This window comes from Eutrema salsugineum, unplaced genomic scaffold (assembly GCF_000478725.1).
Source record: "Eutrema salsugineum unplaced genomic scaffold, Eutsalg1_0 scaffold_11, whole genome shotgun sequence".
NCBI lineage: Eukaryota > Viridiplantae > Streptophyta > Magnoliopsida > Brassicales > Brassicaceae > Eutrema > Eutrema salsugineum.
In genome coordinates, this window is record NW_006256901.1 from 1,449,447 (window position 1) to 1,475,944 (window position 26,498).

Below are 26,498 nucleotides of genomic sequence, written 5' to 3' on the forward strand. Positions count from 1 at the left end.
TTTCTCGTCGTTTGAGATATTCATTGTCGAACACCGTGCCGTTCGCTATGCATACAAACGATGAAACCGAAAAACTCAGAGCTTCGATAACACACGACTCAGATTTGTGAAGCATACAGTTTCTTCTCTCTTCACGTCTCTTATCACTCCCAATTTCGAATTTTCAATATCTCAAAGTATGGCCTTTTAATTTACTACCTTCAAAAACAACTGGTTCTCGCTCTTTTAGTTTCTGGTGATTGTGGGTCTGTATCATTCCTTGTGGAAGAGATGGTGTTCTTGAGCTGGGGCCGTCCATCTACGGAGCAACAGCAACAAGTGATCAACAAGTAAGAATCAAAATCATAAATTTGCAACAACAAACAAAAAAAAAGATAAACCTTGCAGTAGAAAACTCTCTCTTGAGTGTATGAATGGTGTGTGTGATTTGTAAAATTCAGAGCAGGAACGTTCAATTATGTCAACAAGTACCAAGGAGCTTCGTCTAGGTCAATAGCTAAGCTAAAGGAGGATTCAGAAGTCGATAAAGATGGATTCTTGATCAATCATTCTCGGGTTTTAGTGGGTTCTGGTAAAGAGAGTTTCGAGAAGGGGAAAAAAGCTCTCCAGAATTGGAAGTAATGTTTTGCTGAATTCAACACCATGACAATGAATCGGTTCTTGTTTCTAATTGTTCAAATTAACGAAAAATTGCAGGCATTTTGGTATGAATTGGGCATTTGTTGATCCCACAACTCCTGTTGAAACCGGTAAGAAGTTCTGCATCTGTGTGAAAGAAGTTCTTCCATGGGTGATGCTTCCTCTGCAAGTGGTTTATGTCGATGAAAGCCGGAAATCTAGAAAAGGCCCTGCACATTTCGGTTTCGGGAGCGGGACTCTTCAGGGACATTTACTAGCTGGAGAAGAAAGGTTCTCGATAGAGCTTGATGGTGATGGTAAAGTATGGTATGAGATAACTTCCTTGTCAAAGCCTGCTCATTTCTTGTCCTTCCTTGGATATCCTTACGTGAAGCTAAGGCAGAAGCACTTTGCTCATCATTCCTCTGATGCAGTCTCGAAACATCTCAATGATTCATCATGAAGACATTTACAGTAAAACATGGTTGCATCTTCTGTTGTATTCGATTTGTCTATACCGAACAAAATGAAGATGAAATGTAAGCTTTTTATTCAGATGAATTGTACTCTTAAAGTATGTAGCTTTGAGATAAACAAGATTCAGAGAAAGCTAGGAAGAAACATTTGTAAACAACTCTGCTCAACTCTCGTGTTTCTTGTGATACTACCATTATCTACCTTGAATACCTAAATCTCATGTTCCCTGTCGGCAAAGTAGATACTAGAACCGAGAAACAGCCATCGCTAGCCATCACAAAAGCATTGTCTCCTGAATCAATTTTGAGCTTAGGTTACAGGATAGTCTTCTAGTCCTTGAAAATGTAGATTAATGAATGGAATCTGTCTTTATTGCCATTACCAAAATGAGAGATTACCAGATGCATTATAGAGCTAGGTTAATGAGTGACTCTCTTACTCAAACCACCCTCACAACAATCTCAACCAAGAGTTTAGTGATTCTTTCTTTGCAGAAAACATTAGTTATTCAATTTTGGTATTTATCTAACCTTTTTCTTAAAAACATGATCTATTAAATTCTTGAATTCTTTTCCTATAATGTAAACGGTTGCGGTAAATAGATCGCTTGCAAGCTGCAAATGTTAGCATTTGTGAGAATCTATTCCAAATGAGACAATATAGTTTGTTGTCGACTAAACTCATGAAATATTGCACCTTATCTTCATTGAAAACCAATTTGTAAACCATATAGAGAAGATTGTGTAGGACCAAGAATCACAACACTGACATACCAAGTAGTCACATACTGTTTCTTTTATTAATAAAGAAAATGCATTTTAACCTAAGAGCTGCAAAGGTCTAATAACAAAACTCCATTAACTAAAGCTGCATAATGCAAAGTTCTAATAACCGCATAACATATGCAAATGCACAAAACAAAACCCACACATGCATAGCCACTGCATGTAGTTATCTTAAATTCCTAATGCACTATCCATGTTATAAAGATGGATACTTGCTGAACACGATCCATGGCCGGGAAAGCTAGGAAGAAACACTTGGAAACAACTCTGCTCAGGTGTCGTTATTCTTGTGATACTACCATCATCTAGCTTGAAGACCAGAATCTCACATTCCTTATCGGTGAAGTATATAGAATTTTCCAAGCAACCATAGAACTCATTAGCCAAAACCGAGAAACCACAGTCAGTAGCCACCAGAAACGCATTGTCTCCCAAAGAATTAACCTCTACCCATTTCCCCAATTCCTCATCCATCTTGTAAACCTTAAAACCGACCGTTTTGGGGCTGTTCAAATCTGTGGATTCGAGATCTGATCGGTGACATATCACGTTCTCAACATCGTCGTGTAACACATAGGCAAAACAACGAACGTGAGGAACATGACCATCCAAGTTGAATCTCTCTCGTGGTTTCTCTTCCAGGAGACGATCCACTATGTAAAGCTCTCCGCAACATTCCACAAAGCTCTTGTCTCTGCAACAGCTATTATTAGTGATGATGCTTTCGTCGAGTAAAGGTCCAAACTTTAAGAAGCTAAGAGATGAGCTGATCCTCCAAACAACCCCTTTGGAATCCAAGGCGTAAGTTAGCCCTTTGTGAACTGTAATGTCGTAGAATTTACCCATTTCATCATCACCACCACCGACTACGACTCTGGTCCAGATTTCTCCGTTCCAGTACCTTATTTTCCCATCCAAGCCGATTCCGACAATCCGAGGATCTCCTCCTGGGACAGAGACAAGAACCACTCTTTTGAAGCCTGGAAATGTTTTCCTAGTTCGAAAGTCTCCGATCGCGTAGGATTCTTGTATCTCCGAGACGGTGAACTGCAACAGATCGAGGCTATGGAAGTTACGAGGAAGCAGTTTGCGCGAAAGAGGGTTTAGGAGACGGAGTCTCCCCGATCTGAGGTCCGTGTCGGATTTAATCAACCAGCTCTTGCTCGACGATGACGACGATGAGGACAGAGCTACGCGGAAGAAGGCGGCGCGTGAGAGGAACGCGCCGCGATCGAGACCGGAGATCTGTTCGTTTCCGGCTTGGTCGATAGAAAATTTGGCGACGAGTGGGTCAAGCTCGATGAGAGGGCGTCTCGGAAAAGGATCTTCGTTGCCAGAAACGGAGGAGCGCCAAGATCTGCAGATGCTGCGAAAACGGAAGAGGTCCACGACGGAGCACAATCGGACGGCGATCATGAAGAGGAGTCTCTCCGGTAACTGAGACCAGTCAACCATCTCTGCTCTCTCTCGATCCTAACGTTTACACTTCCAAAGGCATTGAATTGAAAGAAAGAAGTTGATGAGGATACAATTTAATGCTGACACAAATGCATGCTTTGCCTACTTCACTAGTTCAACAAAAAATTTAGTCTGCATTGGTAAAAGACTAGTCTCTCATCAATATAATATTATTACTTTTTAAAAAATTTAGTTTAAAAAGTTTCTGTTAATTTTTTACCTCTATTGGTGAGAAACTCAATGAGTCTCTCATCTATATAATACTAATTACTAATAATTATATATAATTTTTATAATTTTTTATCTGTCTAAATTTCAAAATCGTTTTCCTAATATTTCATATTAATTTTTTTAAACCAAAACACTAATAATTTATTATTTTTTAATTTTAACAAGTGTTTATTAAATAATATTTTAATATATAATTTAAACATATGCATAATAAAACTTTTTGAATAAATAATTTTATTTTAAAATTTATAAAAAATTTATATATAAATAATTTATTTGACTTTATAAATCATAGAAAATTCAAGTTATATAAATAAAATATTCACCACTCATGAAGAGACATATGTCTCATAGAAAGAGTTCTTAAGAATTTTTCGAGAGTCTCTCATTCGAAAACTGATTCTAAAAAATTTGTGATCAAAATAGTTTTATTATTATTATTATTTATTTTAATTGTAAAAAACTATGTGAGAGATCTTGCAGATGGTCTTAAAAAATTTATTTCTAAAATAAAAAATAATTGTTTCCTAAAAAAAGATTTGTTTCCATTTTTTTTGATTCAAAATGTCCACACTTTTTAATAATTTTTTTGCGACAGCATTTATTTTTAATGAATTTTGTATGTGACAGTTATGATTTTTAAATTTAAGTTTTTTTAAAAAACAATATCTATGTATTATTTTTGATAGATTTATGGTGTTAGTTACACAATTTTAACAAAAGATGTAACATCATGACATTATTTATTTTCAAATTGAAATTTCCTAGAACTACATTCTTCCTTCTTGAAATTCTGGAAAGAGAGAAAAAATGTATTTATAAAATAATTTAACTCAAAACTAAATAATGTCTTGTTACAAATATAATTACATGCAGGTTTTGTAATGTCACTTTGCAATGTTAGGTTTTGGCTCATTCTTTTCTCTTTCCAAGCTATGATGTCAACAAGTCCCAACTAATAGTTATTCTCCATCAAAATTTGGCTTCTCGAATAGCCCACATAGTGAAGAAATGTATAAACGAGAGAGGATTAGATCAAAGTTGGGAAACTCAACACAATCACACGTCTAGTTACGTGTATTCTTACACCTCACGGTAAATCAGGTACTTCTAGAGAGATGCATGATGAAATTAAACCCTAAACAAAGATCAGTCTTTGAGGAAATAATAGAAATGCTTCAACATATAATGAATGAGCTAGGTAAACTTCGGAGTGTGGTCCGAGTAAAAACCCCTTACGACACGAGATTCTCAGAACAAAATGTGAAGTTAATAAATATATATATTGTAGTATGAAAACAAGCAAGTTGGAGATGAGGATGTACTCAGGCAAGGACAATCAACAATTAAGAGATATGTGGCCTAATTATGTAATTAGTTAACTACTTATGTAACTTGCAATTTACATCTTTGTAATTAGGTCATCTATTGTGTATATAAAACAAAGCTTAACATTTAATGAATAAAAAAATCTTTACACCAAACTAAGTTTCTTGACAAGGTATCAGAGAAATGTTAACCTAGTAATTCTGTTGAAGTTTCTTTCAAGCCACGTTACTAGTTCTGATCAGTTTCAACTTTCAATGATAACTCTCACTCATTCACTCTGTTACATTTTCTAGATTCGTAGAGATTTGTTTTATTTTTCTTTTAGTTGGCGTGGCTAATGGGGAGGAACTAGTGTTGACGTAAGAGAGTGTTTTCTCCTTTTAGTCTTACTCATTGACGATTCCTTCTACATTAGAAAACCCTCACATTTTTTTCTTTTACGAAAAATGAAGTTTAAAAGAGTTGTGTATTCATTTGATCTAAATCATTTTAATCTTAATAATACTTTTTATGAGCACACATTAATTTTTGTGATGTTACATATTTTCCATTAATTAATGTTTGTCACATGCACATCCTGCTTGAGCTAGACCAAGACCAAACTCGTATTCAGGCACGTATTAGCCCAACTCAAATATCGAAATACTGTAATGAATTCTTCTTTGTGCTTCATCATACAATACATAACTTCCCGAACCATTTATCTTTAACCATCTCAAAATCAAATCAATCCTCAATTCTTGACTACCAAAACATTGGGTTTGTGTTTATCAGTTTATGTTTTGACTTCGTACAGACATGGGATATATAGCAAGTAATAAATAGACATGCATGTTGCATATATATTTTTTGTTTGATATACCAAAAAAGAAGATGAAAGGTACGGTTTTATTAGATAATGATAGGTATTCTTAATATAAAGAAAATAGCTTTGACACTAAACAAGATTCAATGAAAGCTAGGAACAAACATTTGGAAACAATCCTGTGAATATCCCGACATTGTCATAATACTACCATCGTCTAGCTTGAACACATTAATCTCATATTCGTCCTCATCAGAGAAGTAAATAGAGTTGGGCAGACATCCGTTGAATTCATGAGTCAAAACCGAGAAACAAGTATCAGTAGCCATCACAAGCGCATTGTCTCCCAAAGACTTAACTTGTACCCATTTCTCCAATTCTTCATCCACCTTGTAAACCTTGAAACCAACCATTTTGGTATAATAGTTTCTTTCTGATAACTCGCATCTCGTGATCCCAACATCATCGTGTATCACTTTGTAACTTGGAGGATAACTTTGACGATTCACTGACCTAACTTTTATTTTCTGAAGATTATCTTCAAGGAGACGATCCACAATGTAAAACTCTTCACAACACTCCACTAAGGTTAAGTCTCTACAAGAGTCATCAGTGATGTTTTCATCGAGTGAAGGTCCATACCTGTAGATGTCGAGAGATGAACTAATCCACCAAACAATCCCATTCGAATCCAAGGCGTAGGCTAGCCCTCTTTGGACTATAATGTCGCAGAATCGAGCAACTTGGTCTTTGATTCTGGTCCAGATTACTGCGTTCCAGTACCTGATCTTCTCGTCACAGCAGACTCCAAGAAGTCGTTAGAACCAATCTTTTGAACCCAAAAGTTTGTTTCTTCTTTAGCCAGTTTTGAACAGTATAGGCTAGTTGAATCTCAAGAACTTTGAATTTGGTAAGGTCAATATTTTCACACCACTGACGCAAGGAGAGGCGCTAAAGAGGGTTGAGAAGACAACGAAATGTCCCATAAGTGAGTCCCGCTGTGTTGCATTTGATCAGCCACCCCTTGTTTGAGGAGGAGACTTGGAAAAAGGAGGTGTGTGATAGAAATTTCCTGCAGTTGAGGCCGTAGAGTTGTTTCTTTCTAGGTGGTCTAATAACCAAAGTTACGACGAGGGGGTTTAGGTGGATGATAGGGCGGCTTGGGAAAGGATTGTCATCACTCATCACCAACAGAAATCGAGGAGCGCCAAGATGTACATGTGCTACAGAAATGGAGGAGTTCGAGGATAGAATACAAACAGAGGACAATCATCAAGAGTAGCTCCTTCGGTAACATAGACCAATCAATCATTTTATTCACACATAAGAAGCAAAACACTATCAGGAGACAATACATCTTGGTCTGGACTCAATGTGTTTTGAAGGAGACAGCAAGGTCCTGGTTTATATTTTGCAAACCAAAAGAGATGAATTTGATTGAAGACATTAATCTATGGCGCGTTCATTTCGTCATCACTCTTTAGCTTATGTCAAAAGACATTCCAATGAAGCAGCTCATTTGTTAGCTAAGAAATGTCCTTCACATATTCCATTGTATTCTGATTGTATTTATTCGCCTCCTTGGCTAACTAATGTTTTGTATTCAGACCTTATGATTTCAAGTTAATAAAGTATAAAATTTCCGTAAAAAAGAAAGAAGCAAAACGCTATCATTCTTATTGCTACGAATCGATGTGTTTGTTGGTCTTAACCTTTTAGAGAAACCAAATAAAACTTTGAATAGAAAAGGAATTCATAAGGTAAATATCTATTTAAAAAAAATTATTGAGAAAAATTTTATTATAGGACATTTTAAAAAAATCAATACAGAGCATTTAGCACTTGGTAAAAGCAATGAAATAACATCGATTTTTTTCCATATAATAAAAGTATTTTAGATTACTCTCAACAAAGCAAAAAATATGAGTAATCACGAGAAAACAAAAATAGCTACCGAGGAAGAGATCAATGGAAGTTCTGACAACAGTGGCTATCTTTCGAACGTTGAAGAAGGAAAAATTGGTGAACTCGTTTGCGCACTTCCCGCACTGAATGTTAGTGAACGTCTTAATATGGAGGAAGCAGGCCTCCACAATGCCGTCGTTGCGGCTGAGTTGGTTATTGCTGCCTCCGAAGAAGCCGTTGTTTCAAAGGGAAAGATGGAGCAAACAGTTGATGCGATTGGCGAAAATACCAAAAACACAAAGCTAGATCGTCGGCCCAGGATGGATGAATTGGATGACGCGGCTGGAGCCTCTGGTTCTACAGCCATCGGTTCGGCAAGAGAAGAAGGGCCGGTGAAGAAAGCAAAGAAGAATTGGGGATTGGTGATTGATTTGAATGTTGATCCAATGGAAAAAGAAGAGGAAGCTGGATCGAGATCTATTCTAAAGTTTGATCTCAACATGTCACCACCGGAAGATGAAGATGAAGAAGGATTAAATGCTATGAATGTGAACAGAAGACTATAAAATTAAATGCATAATAATGATATTATTTTAATTAGTTGACAACAATTATATACTTTTTCTCTTCCAGTTCTCTCTTCTTATCATTTTATCATTTTATCCTTTACAATCATATATGTTTATAAAAATGTTGTTGTGCGTAAAAAAACTCTACCCTATGTACCTAAAAACAGTCTCTAAAAAATTCTTAAAAACTAATTATACTATGTACTGATAGGGTAGTTCCCAAAAATCCTAATATTTTTAAAAAATTATCTGGATATCGTAATTGTTTACCCACTACCATTACCGTTATCTTAACTATGCTTCTTTTGTTTCAAAAATAATGTTATTTTCTCATATTTTATATATATTATAAAAAATTATAAAAGTTCTACATTATCTATTCTATTAAAACAGAAGCATTTTTAGTGCTTGCTTCCAAACACTCCTAAATATTTTTTAAAATTCTGTTTGGAAGTAGTTTAAACATTATCCCATTTTGTTTTTACAAAAATAAATATATACATAAATATAATTCCAAATTTAGGATAAAATATCTCAACAAAGATTTTCAGAGATTTTTGTTTATATTAAAAAGTAAATGAATATAGACCAAATTAATTTTTTGAATTTATATTTTTGATTCTCCTTGATAAAAACTCTCTGATCTTTTTTCTTTGGGTGCTGCGTTTTTTTCTTCATCCGTAGTATCTCTACTATTGAAAAAATCACTTTTAGTTTTTGTTTCCAAACACTCAATATTTATTAAAAAAAAAATATTTTTGGAAATAAATTTAGCATTTACCCAGTTTAGTGTAATATTAATTAAAAGTATATTTTACTATTTTATTTTTATTTTATTTTGTATTTATATTTTATTCCAAAAATTTAAATATTTTTATAATTGTAGTCCTATGTGGGTTATTTACGTTTGTCAAAACATTTAAGATATGAAAATGATATGAAGTAATTAAATGGACTGGTTAGCCCATTTTAACACTAATATGTATATAGATTGTTTGTATTCTAATCTAAACTAGATTTTACTTTGTGTATTCACACGAGATTTTTTCTATTAATCAAATTATGTATTATAGTTTGTGTTTTCTTTATAGATATATTTTTTCTAATAAGTAACAACAATTTATTTTTGTATTTAGATATAATTGTTGTTTAGATTTATTTTTAAGTATTATTATGACTACGATTATAAAAACATAATTCTAATCCAACCATTATATTAATATGGAAAAGACTGTGGTTGTAAAACATTTTTTCACTCATGCACTCGCACGAGAATTTTGTTTTAATCCAATTTTGTAATATAAATATTTTGTGTTTGGATATAATTTGTTTGTAGATTTAATTTTTATAAAATCAGTAATTTTATTATCATATTTTTATAGTACATACATGACATTACCATATGTTATATATTAATAAAATAAGATTATAAGTTTTTTAAGTATATATCAATGTAAAATTAATTGTAAATTGTGTTACTATGCGAATTTAAATTACCACACAATAAATTCACACACACACACATATATATATATATATATATATATATATATAAGTCTTAAGTCTAAGTTTTTTGTGATCTTTTATTAAATATAATTGTTAGTTTTTGGGAAAAAACTTTAAGTCTCCTCAGTGTTTTAGCCAGTTTAAGAAATGGTTGTAAGTCCCATTTGTTACTAGACAGGATTGTAAGTAGTCATAAAACATTTTTCTTAATATACTAAAAATGAGTTTATTTAAAAGATCAACATCAAACAGGTCCGAGTCTACGTCTTCTTCTAGGTCTGATAGTAAGTCTCTTAGAAACTCAAAAGGCATCATCATTAGTCATGAAACAACTATAGATGATTTCCAAGGTTCAATTGATAATTGGGAAATTCCAAAAGTTCATAAAGAACAAATTTATCAAATCTCAAAATTAAATTTTCTAAGAACTGATTACTCAATTAAAACTGAAGAACGAGATATACAACTTACAAAATCTTTTGAAACAATCCATTTGTTTTCTGAAAAAGCTCTAAAAAGACATAGAGAAAACGGTTTTAAATATATACATATTAGTTTAGTTCAAGTTGGAATTAAACCACTTTCAAAAGAAGGATTAAACACTTCTATTTTAGCTATTTTACGAGATACAAGATTTAAAATATTTGAAGATTCATTATTAAGCTCTATTGAATCAAGTTTGTGTACTGGTCCAGTTTCATTTGATTGTTATCCAAATTTTACAGTATCTTTAAAAGATAAAAATATCTTAAAATCTCTAGTTTTACAAGTTAAAACTCACAATTATGAAATGATCGCAGGATCTATTCCAATTGCTATAATTTTTAGAGTTCATTATAAAGCCATGATGAGTGCTTTCTCTTCAAAAGTAAAAATTTCGAGTAAAAAGGGTGAAACCCTCTTACTACAAACAGATCTTTCGAGATCCAACTCCGTAATTCCAAAATCTATTCAATGGAAAGAAATAAATCTTCCTGATGAATGGGTTCTTGAAGGAGTTGTCCAACCAAAACCTACAATACCTAATGAATCTTTAGAGCCAAATACACGTTTAAAACATATTGAACAATTTCATGATGGAAAGGTAAAACTTTCTTTCATACGAAATCATCATAAAACGATAGATGATTACACATGTGAATCTTCTTCTCTTCCAGAAACTATTGATCTAGGAAGAGTTTCACAATTAGCACAAGATTTTTCCAGAATGGAAAATTGTCCAAAATTCCAACCACGGTTTTCAACTTCTGATATTCCAAATTCTGTTTTAAGAAATGTTGATTTTCGAACACAAATCCCAAAACCTGTTTACAAAGCAGAAAGTAGTTTTCAACATAATGACTTTTCTCCAAAATCGGAGCCAACAAGTCCTACTTTCTCAGCGGTTACAGATAATATGATAAATGAGTTAAATGTTTTAGAAAAAGATTTTCAAATCGATAAAGAGTTTTTACGTGATGAATTCTACTCTAAAAATAACACCCAAAAAAGACTTTGGTTTTTCAAAAACTTTTTAAAGAATAGAAATTTAATCCAGAAGAGTTTTACAAATATCTCTATAAACATAAAGTACAAATTTTATTTTTCAATTGGTTTGAATACTATGCATTCAAAAATAGTATCAATTTTCCTTTTTCTAAAACTGCGAATCCTATCACCACTCGCAATAAAACCCCTGAATGGGAAACCCTTGCCAATGGAAAAATTATCCATTCCAATCACCCCCTCAAGAGGGAATCAAGCTTGAATTATTGGGAACACCAATTGAAGCGATTCCTTTTAAACGTCCCCAAGATGATGATAAGACTAATATCAAAAATATCATTGTCCAAAATAATTTTTCAAATACGAATCTTGGAACGATAGGCAAACAGCTTGATAGAATCGAAAAATCGATTCAAAATCAACATATCACTTCAATAGATTCTACCTCTGAAAAGAAAACAAAAAAAAACCCATATTCAAACCTTTCCAAATTTCAAGCTCTAGTGTCAAAATCTACCAAGAGACGAATAAAGAATTCATTCGTGCTCTTCAAAGCCAACTAAGTAAGATAGACATAGGAGAAAATAGCACGCCTCAGGAATCTGATATTCCCGATACTCCTACTTCTAAAGCCCAGATAAATACTCTAGCAAATGAATCCTATTCTAGTGAAACCTCTGAGCAAAATTCAACCCCTGAGATTAACCGTCTTGGTCGAGAAAACCATCAAGATCATCAAATAATCTCTGCCCCTGACTTAGGTCAAATCCAGACAATAGAACAATCTAGGTTCAATTCATCTTCAGTTTATGACTGGAATATCGATGGAATATCTGAGTACAATATCTTAAATTTCCTCCAAAAGATGACTATGGCCGCAAACGCCTATAGAACTCAAGTAGGAAATGAAGATAGAACCGTAGCTGAGCTCCTAACTGCTGGATTTTCAGGCCAGCTTAAAGGATGGTGGGATAACTACCTAAACAATCAGCAACGCTCATAAATTCTAGATGCCGTCAAAACGGATGAGGATAACGTGCCCATACTAGATAATTTTGGAAATCCCCAACAAGATGCTGTAGCCACCATAGTTATAGTCATAACCTTGCATTTTATAGGAGATCCCTCAGTACTTAAGGATAAGAACGCTGAACTCCTTTCAAACCTTAAATGCAAAAGGCTTAGTGATTTCCAATGGTACAAAAACACTTTCCTTATTAGGGTTCTACTCCGCCAAGATTCAAACCAACCTTTTTGGAAAGAAAATTCCTCGCAGGACTTCCAACCCTTCTAGGAGAAAAAGTTAGAAATAAAATTAGAGATTCCACAGGAACTCAAATAATTGATTATGATGATTTCACTTATGGAGAATTGATCAGTATTGTTCAACAAGAAGGTCTCAAGATCTGTCAAGATCTAAAACTCTAGAAACATCTTAAATGGGAACTCAAAAGAACAAAAGTAGAATTAGGCTCATTTTGTAGACAATTCGAAATTGATCCCAGCAAAAATAGTAAGTCCTGCATAGAAGATTGCAGTAATTCTTACTACTCTAAAAATAAGCCTAGAAAATACTCTAAAACCTATAGAAATCATAAATCTCACGAAAATTCCTGGCAAAAACCTCGTAAGAGATTTACTCCAAAAGAAATAACAAACTCTAAGCCATTCTACAAAAATCTCACTTGCTTCAAATGTAATAAAAAAGGTCACACTTCAAAATTCTGCCGTTTTAACAGAAAAATCCAAGAACTCGGCCTTGGAGAAGAACTTTCGAGTAAAATATCAAATCTCTTGCTAGATCATTTATCATCATCGAGTAATGGTTCTGATTCATCATTATCTTCTGAAAAAGCCCTACAAGTTGATGCTAAAAAACTCATCATCCGGCTCTGAATCCGATGAAAATAAAATAAATGTACTTACAAAAGATCAAGAATTTCAGATTGAAATCTTGAATTCCATTTCAAATCCTCAGACCAAACAAAAATTTTTAGAAACAATCCTTTCTTCCCTTAACGAAAAAGAAATAAAAATCTCTGAAAACACATCAAAGCCTCATAATCCAACATCTTCAAAATCATAGTATGATCTAACCACAATCCTTAACAAAAGAAAGAAAGATAGTTCTAAAACAACAATTCAAGATCTTAGGATGGAAATAAAAGAGGTAAAAAATGATCTCAAAACTCTTAGAGAAAAACAAAAAAGGATTCTGAGTATTTTCACTCAATTATATCTTCTATCAAAGGGAATCATGATTCTAGTTCTGATGAACAAGACAATGATAACCTAGATAACATAGAAGATGATATCAGTCTCAAAGAACAAATACAGTCTCTAGACTCTGCCCCTAAAGATTTCCTCTGTGTTTTAAGAGAAATCACTTCCCGAAAATATAAAATAAAAATCACACTTGTTTTTTCTGAAAATTACAAAATTGATACGATCGCTCTGTTTGATACAGGCGCTGATCTTAATTGCATCAAGTCTGGGCTTGTCCCAAAATGTTTTGATCTATAAACACGAGAAAAATTATCTGCTGCTAATAATTCCAAACTCCGCATAACATCTAAAGCAGAAGTTTCAGTTTTAAAAGATAATATATTCATCAAGACTGCATTCGTCTTAACAGATGATATATATCAGAATGTTATATTAGGAACTCCCTTCATAAATTTAATCACACCATACAAAGTTATGGATGATTCAATTTCTTTTAAAACCCAAAACAAAAAACTGTCTTTCCAATTTCTTGAATCACCTAAAAGCGAAGTCTAAATTTAATAAAAGCTTGCTTAATACAAGAGAATTTCTTAAATTCTTTAATATATAGTAAAACATTCCATTTGGAAAATTTAAAATCTGAATTTTTACTACAAAAAACAAAGAAGGCTTTGGATACGAAAGAAGTAAAAGACAAAATTTTAAATCTTGAAAAACTTTTCGAAAAGGAAATTTGTTCAGAATTACCTACAGCCTTTTGGAATCGCAAACAACACATTGTTGATTTGCCATACGAGGGAAATTTCAATGAAAAAGAAATTCCCACTAAGGCTCGTCCTATACAAATGAACTCTGAATTAGAAAAACATTGTAGAAAAGAAATTTCTGATCTTTTAAACAAAGGCTTAATTTCAAAATCAAGATCTCCTTGGTCATGTGCTGCTTTTTATGTGAATAAAAATTCTGAAATTGAGAGAGGCACTCCTAGGTTAGTAATAAATTACAAACCTTTAAATACCGCATTAAAATGGATTAGATATCCAATACCAAATAAAAAAGATTTACTTCAAAAGCTTTATTCTGCCCACATATTTTCAAAATTTGATCTTAAATCAGGATTTTGGAAAATTCAAATCTCTGAAACAGATCGCTATAAAACAACATTTACGGTTCCTTTTGGTCAATACCAGTGGAATGTAATGCCATTTGGTTTAAAAAATGCACCTTCGGAATTTCAAAGAATCATGAGTGACATATTTTCTGAATATTCAAAATTTTGTATTGTTTACATTGATGATATTTTAATATTTTCAAATTCTCTTGATGAACATTTTAAACATTTGAAGACATTTTATTATGTTGCAAGAAAAAATGGTCTTGTTGTTTCAAAAACAAAAATGTCTTTATTCCAAACGATTTCTAGGGCATTACATATCGCAAGGTATGATAACCCCGATAGAAAGATCTTTAGAATTTGCAAACAAATTTCCAGATAAAATTTTAGATAAAACCCAGTTACAAAGGTTCCTTGGTAGTCTTAATTATGTATTAGATTTCTGTTCTAACATTAATAGGATAGCAAAACCATTACATAGTCGTCTAAAAAAAAACCCAGTTCCTTGGACAAAAGAGCATACTGCACTAGTACAAAAAATTAAAAAGCAGGTTCTTGAAATCCCTTGTCTGCATATAGCGGATCCAGATTTAGAAAAGATTGTAGAAACAGATGCATCAGATGTAGGATATGGTGGTATTCTTAAACAAAAGAACATAGATGGTCGAGAAAGTATAATACAATTTACATCTTCGCATTGGAATGATACCCAAAGAAACTATTCTACTATTAAAAAAGAGATTTTAAGTATAGTACTATGTATACAAAAATTTCAAAGTGATCTCTTGAATAAATTTTTTTAATTACGTATCGATTGCAAAAGCGCTAAAGATGTTTTACAAAAAGATGTTAAAAACCTTGCCTCAAAACAAATTTTTGCACGATGGCAAGCAATTTTAAGTATTTTTGATTTTGATATAGAATATATTAAAGGAGATTCAAACTCTGTTCCAGATTTCTTGACAAGGGAATTTCTTCAAAACATGTACGATGCATCCGAGGAAGATTGATAAAGGAAAAAGCATATCCCTGGAACCAATCCCAGAAAAAACCTTACCCCCAAACACATCTCCACAGATAAAAACAGAACCCTGGATCTCCATTACAAAAAAGAATGTGAAAAAAGAAGAACATTCTGATTCTCTTTAAACTCTAGAGAAAATCATAGATCAAATTCTACAGTTACAAAAAGCCTTCGAGCTAAGTTTTTCCAAACAGGAGAAGGGTGATTCTTCTAAAACCCCCTCTTCGAAAAATGTTTTAAAATCCTCTGAGGTCCCTTCAAAAATAATTTCACATGAAAACCTGACCTCTAAAATGATTTCAAAACCTTCGAATAATTCACAAATTATTCTGAAGGAGTTTCCACAAAACTCACCTTCTGAAATTTTTGAAAAAACTATTTACCAAACCATTATAAATATTGAAAAAGGATTTTTGGTCAGCAACGACCCATTTTCAACAGTCGAAAAATATTTTGGGAAAAACAGATTTTTCAAACCTCATAATACAGATAAAACTGTGTTATTCTTTCAAACAATTTTGGAAATAACAGAATCAGTGTCCTTTAAACATTTTTATCTCAATGAAAACCACACTGATCCTGCTTATTCCACTTTTAAAATTCATAAGGTCATTGCTCCAAGCGATTGAGAATACGATCTTAATGAAAATCTAAATTTTCCAAAAAATCTAAAAGATCTCTCTTGTTTCAATGTCTCTTTCAACTACTGGGACTATTGTCAGGCTTGGTACAATTCCTTTTTAATCCAATCTCCAAAACGTAAACACACATGGTTAATCTTTTTTGATACCACTTGTGATTTATCCAAATCTCTTTATTGGTTCATTCCATGGTGGAACTATTTTGGTTCTGTTACCGAAATTTTCAAGCCTAACATTCAAAAGTCTTTTCAAATCTTCAAAACAAACTTCATTCCATCAGAAAATGAAAAGAAATTTCCCCCATTAGCCCTTTTTTCACTCTAAATTTCATTTTCCTTGGGCTTTCTTAGACTCTCGAGTTTTCCCCTGATCCGATTCCAATCATTAGGAGAAAGTTCAGGGTAAAATGGTGGGATAAATTTAAAATTCCCTCAAAACTTTATCCGTCCAACATTCTAGAATGGATAAAAATCCAAAATTCCAACTCCTCCATCGCCCTTATCCAAGCACCAAATAAAAACCAAACACCGGAAACAACCTCTTTCTTGGCACAAAAATCCAAAATGTTATCGATGCTAGCAGCTGCTAAATCTGAAGAAGAAATTAAGGCAATCTCCTTACAATTCATGCCTTCAATCTCAGACTCTATTTCATAAACTTCGGGAAGCGGATCAGAATCTAATATCCCGGATGTTGATGAAGAAATTTTTGGAAACAGTGGAGTATGATTTCTCGCCATCAAAGTACAAATCTCGAAAAAATCATTGTTACGAAGATATCATAAAGACGAATATTTTGATACGATCCACAATGACGAAATACGACAACACCGCACATTGAAGACCGCATTTCTCGGTGTTGATTTCCGCAGACGTGACACCACTTTGAAATTGGAGACAATCTTTTGCAAATTGGAGATAAGCTTTTGTGAGTGGATTTATCCATTCTCTACCACTATTTTATGTTTTATTATTATTTTTATCATTTGAACTCTTGTAAAACTCCTATATAAAGGAGTGTGTGTTTAGTTGTAATCCCTGATGGTGGTGTTGTGTGTTGAGGGTTGTCAAGTTTTACCCTAAATGAAATCAATAGCCGCAAGTGCACAGCTGATCGATTGTAATACTTAGGGATCGAATCCACAGGGAAGAAGGATCTTTTCTGCAAAAGCCTTCGAAAGAAATATAAAGTAAGGAAGTCTAGAACCAGGAATGTTTTGTGAGGGTTTTGGTAATGTGTTTAAAATGTAAAAACGAATCTTAAGGAGAAAATATGGGAATTAAATGACCTAATAACTAAACTTAACGAAAACAGGTAAAAACGAGAAAAACGACTAATCTAATTGCTTAAATGAAAATCGATTAAAAAGGAATGAGAATATGGAACTAAAGCTTGAAATAAAAACGGTGTGAATCTATAAGGAAGAAAGTGCTGGGCTTCAGGGAAGTTTTCTCAGGGGTACGAACAATTCAAAACATTGCTAGAGAGTAAATTTGATAAGATCTTAGCTTAAACTTTTCGAACTGGAGTCACGGACGTATGAATACGCCACTGTCGTGATATAGACAACTATCTCTCTCAACCCTGACCTGTAGGTTTCCACTCTGGCCTTGGAAAAGAAGAGATGCATTATGTTTAAGACTCGTCAGAATTCACAAATCGCCCATAGGTAGGTTTCCACTCCTATGTTTGTTTTGCTCTCCCAAACTAGATCTGACACCGGATGAATACTTTCGTGTCACCAAGCATCTGGATCAGATTGTAGTTCATGACGCTACTCTCATGCAGTAAAAACGAATTCAGAAGAAAAAGTTCTAAGATTCGGCTCAAAAGCTCATGGAATCCTCATCGAACATATATATCCCCATCGAAAATCCCTTAATCCCAACAGTAAAACTACTCAGACATAATGAACGAAATCAAAAACATAGTATTAAAAAGTAGAATAGAAACTGAAATTGAAAAAGAAAGAACAAGGGTTCAAGAGACAAATCTCTCTCTCCCTAAAACCTAAAAACAAAGCTTAAAATAAAATTTCTGTAAAGTATTTCGTCTCTCTTCTTCTCTCTTAAAAACGACCTAAATGACATGTATTTATAGTCTCCAATACTCTCTGGTGTCTAGGGTTCCGGAATTGAGGCTGGGAAAATGATACAGGCTTCAGAAATAGGCCTTCGGGCTTGGAGTTGGCTGGCCGCGGTCGGGATGAGTGCGACCGCGGGAAATGAGTGGCTGGCCGCGGCCGCGGCGGTTGTGACCGCGGGGATTGGTCTGTTGGCCGCGGGTGGAAACGCTCGCCGGCTGGTTTACGGGACATCTTGCTCTTCACGTATCTTTTGATTGAACCGTTGGATTGCCAAGCTGTAAAGTGTGCTGGAAAGCTGATACTTCCATCTTTAAGATCTCCAAATTTGAGCTGGATCAGACGGTGAGAAGGCCTTCAATCAGGGGTGAACTTCTGACGGTTTGACTCTGAGCTGAAATCTGGTTTTCTATCCATTTTGTTAAGCTTTTCCCTAAGTTACCTGAAAAGAGTCTTGAAACTACAAATACTAGAAAAACGTAATAAAAGTACTTGAAAGCAATTAAAAACATAGAAAAAGTATTTCAAAACGATCCATAAAAGTGGTCAAAATACGGTGTTATCAATCCCCAAGTTTTCATTATCCATTTCTCATCCCTCTCTTTCATTCTCTTTCTCTACCATATTCTCTAGGTCCTGTAATCTTCTACATTGTTACGATCTCCAATAAGTAAGTTTTTTCCAAACTTGTACTATGGCTGGTTTAACCGTCTTTACTTTTATGTAATAAAAATATTTTCTCTTGATTATATTACAGTTTACATTTATGTTTATATTTAAATTTATGTTTAAGTGGCTGGTTTAACCGTCCATTATACTAAATAATCTGTATATATATTTATAATTTTATTTTATTTATGTTTCTTTTATGTTCATAATTTTATTTTTATTTTATTTCTGTTTTTTATATGATCTACTTCCGTTTCTTATGGTATATATATATGAGTGTTAAAATGAGTTAAAACCTGTCTTTTTAGTTGCCTTAAATTAACTTATTATCTTGCATATTTTGACAAAATAACCCGCATAAGACCAAAATTATAAAAATATAATTCTGACCCACCCCATCATATTACTAAATAATATAAATTTTGAATATGTAAAATTTTAGACTTATTGATTATAAATAAAAAATACAATAACATATTTGTTTATCATATGTGCTGTAATGAAAATATTATAAATTCAAAATTTTAAATTAAATCTTAATTTTAAATTAAATCTAAATTATATTTAAGAAAATCTAAGCTTATATTTTTGAGGAAACTGAAAAATCACGTTATTTATGCTTTTGATTGGTTATTTTTTAAAGCACTTAGCTTATATTTTGATGACTTTTTCAGAGTTTAATTTAACCACAACAAAATAAATCAAGGAAGACAAAATAAGTCAATGAAGACAAAATAACTCAATAATGTTAAAAATAAGTCAACTAAGACAAAATATGTCAACAAAAATAAAAATAAATCAACAAAAACAAAATACGTCAATGAAGAAACTAAATAGATCAACAAAAATAAAATAAACCAATAAAGAAAAAATAAGTTATCAAAGACAAAATAAGTCAACGAAGACAAAATAAATCAATGAAAAAAAATAAATCAACGAAGACAAAATAAATAAAACAAATAAAACAAGTTAACGAAGATAAAATAAATCAGCGAAGATAAAATAAATCAAAGAATACAAAATAAGTCAAAAAAACAAAATAAGTCAAGGAGGATAAAATCATTCAACGAAGACAAAATAAATTAGTGAATAAAAAATAAATTAACGAAGAAAAAAGAAATCCAAGAAGACAAAATAAGTCAACGAAAACAAAAAAAATAAATCAACAAAGGCAAAAAATAAGTTAACAAAAACAAAAATAAATCAACAAAGATAAAATAAATTAATTGTTAAATTAAATTGACTTTCTAAAAAAGTTAGAAAATATAAACTAGATGCTTAAAATATGAGTTGATTACACTCCATATCACTTTTTGAGTTTTAATTACAGAATATATCATTTTTTACAACATACCACTTTCTTATACTTTTACACGTTTTTTATCCTTTTTGTTATTTTAATAAACAAATAATTGATTTTTCCAAAATTGTAAAAGGGTGAAGCGAAAGAAAAATAAAAAAGTCTTTCTCACATTTGTTTCCTTCTCTCTTCTCGACATCAAAACATCATTTTTTTTTAACAGCTCATTTTTCATTTTTTCTTTCTTCTTCTTCCTCTCCTAAGTTATTATATAATTTTTCAGAATTAAATTTAATTACAAATTTTTGAATAGTTTTGAATTATAAATTGAATGTAACCTATATTTAAGGAAATCTTTATTTATCTAAAATAATATATTTTTTTATAATTAAATATTAATATAAAATAAAATGCATTTTTAATTAAGATTATACCAAACTGGATTAATATTAAAACTGTTACTCAACAAAAATTTCAAAAATAATTTAAACTGTTTAGATACAGACACTAAAAGTGTTTATATTTTAATATAATAGATTCTACATAATTACAAAGTCTACAATTAATATTACAGTGATATATACTTAAGTAACTCATACTCTTATTTTACTAATATACAAATCTATACTATTAAATCATGATAATAAAATTTTTGATTTTAGAAAAACTAAATCAACAAAAAATTATATCTAAACACAAAACTAGTAATATTACAAAATTTGATTAAAAAAAAAATCCGTGCACGAGCACATGGTTAGAATCTAGTATATTCTATTAAAAGAGAAATACTTTTTGTGTCCAAACAGAAAAAGTACATTTAAGTCTATCCTTTTTTCAGGATAGATACAATTTATGTTGCCAAACAAGTTAATTCAATCAAATATTAATAAAATAATTATTTTATTTTATATATAAAATTTAAATCTGAAATTCAAATATAAATTTAGTTTATTTTGGATTTCCTTAAATATAGATTAGATTATCTACCAAAAATTACAAAAATTATTTATTATCTTTACAAATTATCTTAATTTAGATTTAATTTAAATATTCTAATTTAAATAATATCTAAACTATTAAAAAACTGTCTTAAGAATACAAATCTTTTTTGAAAAAAAAAATTAACTCACATATAAAATATAATAGTCATATTTGAAATATAAAATATTTATAATGATGTAAATAAGATGATATTTATGTTGATCATATAAAATATTTACGATCATGCTTTATTCGCAAATTAATAATTAAATGATGGGTATGAATCTAATGAATAATTTAGGTATTAAGAACATTTTTTTAATAAAATATAGAACTAAACATACATATAAAAAACTGGTCAAAAAATTTGGGTTACTAAACTCATTAATTTTTGAATCATACAAGTATACCAAAATATATTTTTTATATAAAATAGAGAACATAAAAATAATTAAAAATTATCGCATGTTCTCATTATGGATTAAAATTTATGAAATCTATATAATACATTCTATGCCAAAAAACATGTTATATCAAACTTTTAATAAACATATACATTATACGGTAATATGAACGGACGTATTAGAATTAAGTTTTATAATCACAGTTTCTTTTCAGATTAATATGAACGACTGTTAGAATTATATTTTTATAATCACAATTCTTTTTAGATTAAAATTATAATTGCGGTCATCTTTAATACTATAAAAATTAAATCTGAAGTTAAAAAAAAATAAATCTACAGAAAGAAATTAGAAGAATAATATCTAAAAAAATAATTATATTTATACAAAAAACACAAATTCTATTATGAAATTTGATAAAACCAAAAATACTCGTGTGGATGCATAGGGTAGAATCTAATTATTTATTAATTTACACAACAAATTTCTCTTTCTATTCTAATCAATGTACTATTACGGCAAAGTTAAAATTATATTTTTTGTTGAATTTTTTTGTATTGAAAATACAAAATAATACCTTTTGTGAAAGAAAGAAAAAAACTTAACCTGATACTATTTGCAGAGCATCAAATTCATTGATTTAAGTTGCAGCTTGAAATGTTTTTCCTCTGTATGGATACCCGTTCACTTGTATAAAAAAAAGTGGAGTACTATGTAACATAATTAATACATGATTCTGCAATTCTATCGCAAATTTTGATTTCTCTATTTCCATTTGAAGTTGCAGGTCTATATAAACACAATATCACAATTTTGTATATAATATATCAAAATTTATTTTATATATTAATAATTTTGCGTATTCAAACACAAATATTAACTTAAATTGGTTAAACAAACAACATTGACAGTATTGCATCCAAAAGAAGAACAAATACTGGTTTATGGATCCAATATTAAAATAAAATAAATACCAAGAGCCATTTAGTTTTCAATAATTGTCGACATACGTACGGAAATATACAAACATTACTAGAAAATGTGAGTAACTAAAACACTTTTGTATTCGGAAAAACACTGGAAACATTTGGTGATTTTTGTTTGTCATATTCGGTGATTCAAATGCATAATATCATCACTAAATGATACCAAAAACCATGTGATCGCAAGATTTGTATATCTTTGATAAGAACACCTCCAATGGAAGGTTTAAAAAGAAGCTCTTAACTATAAATTAAATAAAAAGAATGAAAAAATAAGAGAGATCATCAGAAAGGTTCTAAAAACTCTTATATTAGAACTCCTCTCTCATAAAGCTCTACACATGTCAACTATTGATTGGTTTATTCTTTTTAACTAAGACAAAAATTAAATCAAGTAATTAAATTATAATTAAATATTAATATTTTAATTTTAGTAATCTCCTTTTAAAATTTTACCATTGGAGGTGGTCTAAAATATGTTTATATATAATCAGTTAAACTAATGTTTACATTTATAGAACGAAAAAATCTAGTGTTACAAAATTTTATATTTGTATAATATTATGTATCCCTCCGGCAAATCCTATAAAATAAAATGCCATGAAGATTACAATATTACATATACATCTGTTGAGAGATTATGTTGAGAAGCGAGGCCCGTGTTCTGATCAACCCTCCAAACAATCCTTCTAGACTTTTATCAAACCTTTCAATCCATACTCGAGGTCCTCAAGCTTCTTATGAAGATTCTCTTGAGAGCAAGAATCTCCAGAAATCACTGAATCTACACTCTTTAACACACTTTTGACGATCAAATTGTGATCATGAAACTTCTGTTCATGATGAGGACCAAAGCTAACTTGCTCCTAATTTCGTTCCCGTTTTATCTTCCCGACAAGAACTCCAAGAACGACTTCACGATCGAAATGGTCATTGAAAAAACACGTCTCATAGCGTGAATCACGGCCAAATGAACATCGCCGTCTTAATCTGTAGGACCGCGAAAAATCCGATTGAAATCACGAATAAAAAATAGCAATATTATAAACGATATGTTAAGGTAAGAGATTAAAACGAGAGTTAGAAAACCGATTGAAAACAGACGAAAACACGGAGTCGAGATATGATCAACGAGCAACGAGCCCGAGCCCGAGCCCGGCACCGGCACCGGCGACAGCGGCGGCGGCGCGCGTATATATACAAGAGATTTTTCTCCTTGGTGAGCAATGTGGGACAAATACACTTCTACTAAACTTCCACTTTTAGTTATAGCCAATAGGAACATTTCATTTCCATAGGCTCAAACCCAAATCTCAAATGAATTTATAAGGCTTATTTGCTTATTAAACTTCATTTCTTATTCACACACAAACTCAATATTACAAGTCCAAATGCTTATTAATATTGGCTTCCAACAATCCCCCACATGAATAGAAATGACTCTATACATATGCAGACTCGATTGACTATGCAGACTAGACTCAAACTAGACTACAAACTCGACAGACAGACTTTTCGAGAGTATAAGCGAAAACTAACTGTGTCTGAGGAAGTAACGTTTTTCAGCCTTGAACCACTCATTGTTAATATCTGCCGGATTTACTCTCCAGGAAGTGAACATGATGTCTTGAACCGCCCAGATTTTGGTGTAAATCAAATCAACAGATACAACTCAGCTTCATCTTCTCGTAGCATTCAGTTCTCTATTATGTTAATTGTGGCCTTGAACGTGCCTGGTTTATCATGAGTGAAATTGGAGAGTATAGCCTTGTCTTCGTTCTCGTAGAAACGGCCTTATTTCACACTCATTAGGTGATTGCCAAGTACCTGTCACATACACAGAAAGTATCCTGTTATACTCTATATACATGTATATGAAGGCTATGGTCTTATCTCATTAAAAGCCATAAAACTTAACCTTACATAATTACAGGAAGCACTGTTTATCATCATGGAAATTGAGCATTTTTCAGTGCTTTTCTCAGATTATGCTTGATTTAGTTGTCCCTTTGAACCAACCTCTTGGGATCTCCAATCGCGTAGGTGAGGTTTCCATCAAACATCCTCTATTGTGATAGGCATTAAGCCCATTCCCTTAGATGATTTAATAATTTGATCTCGCGGCAAGCTTTTGGTGAACTGATCTGCTAAATTTTCCGCTGACTTGATGTAATCAACTGTGAGTACACCACTTGAGATCAGATGCCTAATGGTCTTATGTCGTCTTCGTATGTGACGAGACTTGCCATTATACAGATTATTCAGTGCCCAAAAATAGCCAATTGACTATCATAGTGTACACGTAATGCTGGCACTGGTTTTTCCCACATCGGGATGTCATCCAGGAAGTTCTGAAGCCACTCTGCTTCTTCGGCTGCTTTGTCTAAAGCTATGAACTCTGACTCTATGGTTTATCGGGCCAGGAGTGTCTGTTTGGAAGATTTCCAGGATACTGCTGCTCCAGCGAGTGTAAAGACATGTCCACTTGTAGATTTGAAATTTCTAGAATCTGAAATCCAATTGGCATCACTGTACCCTTCTAACACTGCTGGTTCTTTACCAAAGTGCAGCCCATAACTCTTAGTGTATCGCAAATAGTTCAACACTCTAGTTATTGCTTTCCAATGAGTATGACCTGGATTACTTGTGTAGCGACTTGACACGTTTACCGCATGCGCTAGATCGGGTCTTGTACAATTGGTCAAGTACATCAGACTTCCAATTACCCGTGCATACTCCACCTGTGATACTGGTTCACCTGTGTTTTTGGTTAGGTGAGCTTGCATATCCATTGGAGTTTTTTCGGTTCCATTCGAGTAGGTCTTAAACCTCTCTAGGATCTTTTCAGCATAGTGATATCGAGACAGAGTAATTCTATCTGAAGTCCAAATGATCTTAATTCCAAGAATGACATCCGCATTTCCCATGTCTTTCATGTCAAATTTTCCATTGAGCATGTTCTTGGTTTGTTGAATGATATCTTTGTTACTGCCAATAATCAACATGTCATCCACATACAGACATAGTAAGATGTATCCGTTTGGAGTACATTTATAGTAGATGCATTTATCACATTCATTAATGCTGAAACCATTTGACATCATCACATTGTCAAACTTTTCGTGCCATTGTTTTGGAGCTTGTTTCAGTCCATACAATGATTTTCACGAGTCTACACACTTTGTGTTCTTGAACCTTAACCTCGAACCCTTCGGGTTGTCTCATGTATATCTCTTCTTCTAAATCTCCATTTAGAAAGGCAGTTTTAACATCCATCTGATGGATTTCCAAGCCTCGCAAGGCTGCTACACCAATCAATATTCTGATCGAAGTTATTCTCGTAACTGGAGAATAGGTGTCAAAGAAATCTGACCTTCTTTTTGTCTGAATCCTTCACCACAAGGCGTGCCTTGTACTTATCTATAGAACCATCAGCTTTCAACTTGGTCTTGAAGATCCATTTACACCCTAGTGCTTTGAACCCTTGAGGTAAGTCAGTTATCTCATAGGTATGATTCTGCATTATAGAACTCATCTCACTATTGACAGCATCCTTCCAATAAGGTGCTTCTGGTGTAGACATGGCTTCTGTGTAAGATCTCGGTTCATTCTCGACAAGAAAAACCATCATGAAATCTTCACCAAAATATTTTTCCGTACGAGCTCTTTTGCTTCGTCTAGGTTCATCTTCAACCTGTTCTACTTCCATCTCATTTACAAAAGTAGTGGCATACCATCTCATTTACAAAAGTAGTGGCATCTCTTTCTTCACGAGCGCGTTTAGTAGTTTGCTTATCACTATATGGAAATATGTGTTCAAAGAAAGAAGCATTCCTTGATTCCATGATAGTATTCACTTGGACATCTGATACATCTGACTTATATACCAGAAATCGATAAGCACT

At 32.4% G+C, this 26,498-nt stretch overlaps 3 protein-coding genes and 1 pseudogene across 3 annotated transcripts; 2 read left to right on the plus strand and 2 right to left on the minus strand.

Moving 5' to 3' along the window:
- The first annotated feature begins 90 nt into the window (after positions 1-90).
- On the plus strand, positions 91-1,280 carry LOC18026249 (UPF0548 protein At2g17695). Its single transcript, XM_006409198.2, has 3 exons — positions 91-329; positions 441-617; positions 697-1,280. Exons 1-3 carry the CDS (start codon positions 271-273, stop codon positions 1,079-1,081), a joined length of 621 nt encoding a protein of 206 aa, XP_006409261.1. The 5' UTR covers positions 91-270; the 3' UTR covers positions 1,082-1,280.
- A 562-nt stretch (positions 1,281-1,842) lies between these two features.
- Positions 1,843-3,429, minus strand: LOC18026250 (F-box protein At2g17690). The gene has a single exon (XM_006409199.2). It carries the CDS (start codon positions 3,333-3,335, stop codon positions 2,052-2,054), a length of 1,284 nt encoding a protein of 427 aa, XP_006409262.1. The 5' UTR covers positions 3,336-3,429; the 3' UTR covers positions 1,843-2,051.
- A 2,417-nt stretch (positions 3,430-5,846) lies between these two features.
- Positions 5,847-6,888, minus strand: LOC18026251 (annotated as a pseudogene).
- Positions 6,889-7,625: 737 nt separating this feature from the next.
- On the plus strand, positions 7,626-8,174 carry LOC112089922. Its single transcript, XM_024160789.1, has one exon. It carries the CDS (start codon positions 7,626-7,628, stop codon positions 8,172-8,174), a length of 549 nt encoding a protein of 182 aa, XP_024016557.1.
- Positions 8,175-26,498: the final 18,324 nt, after the last annotated feature.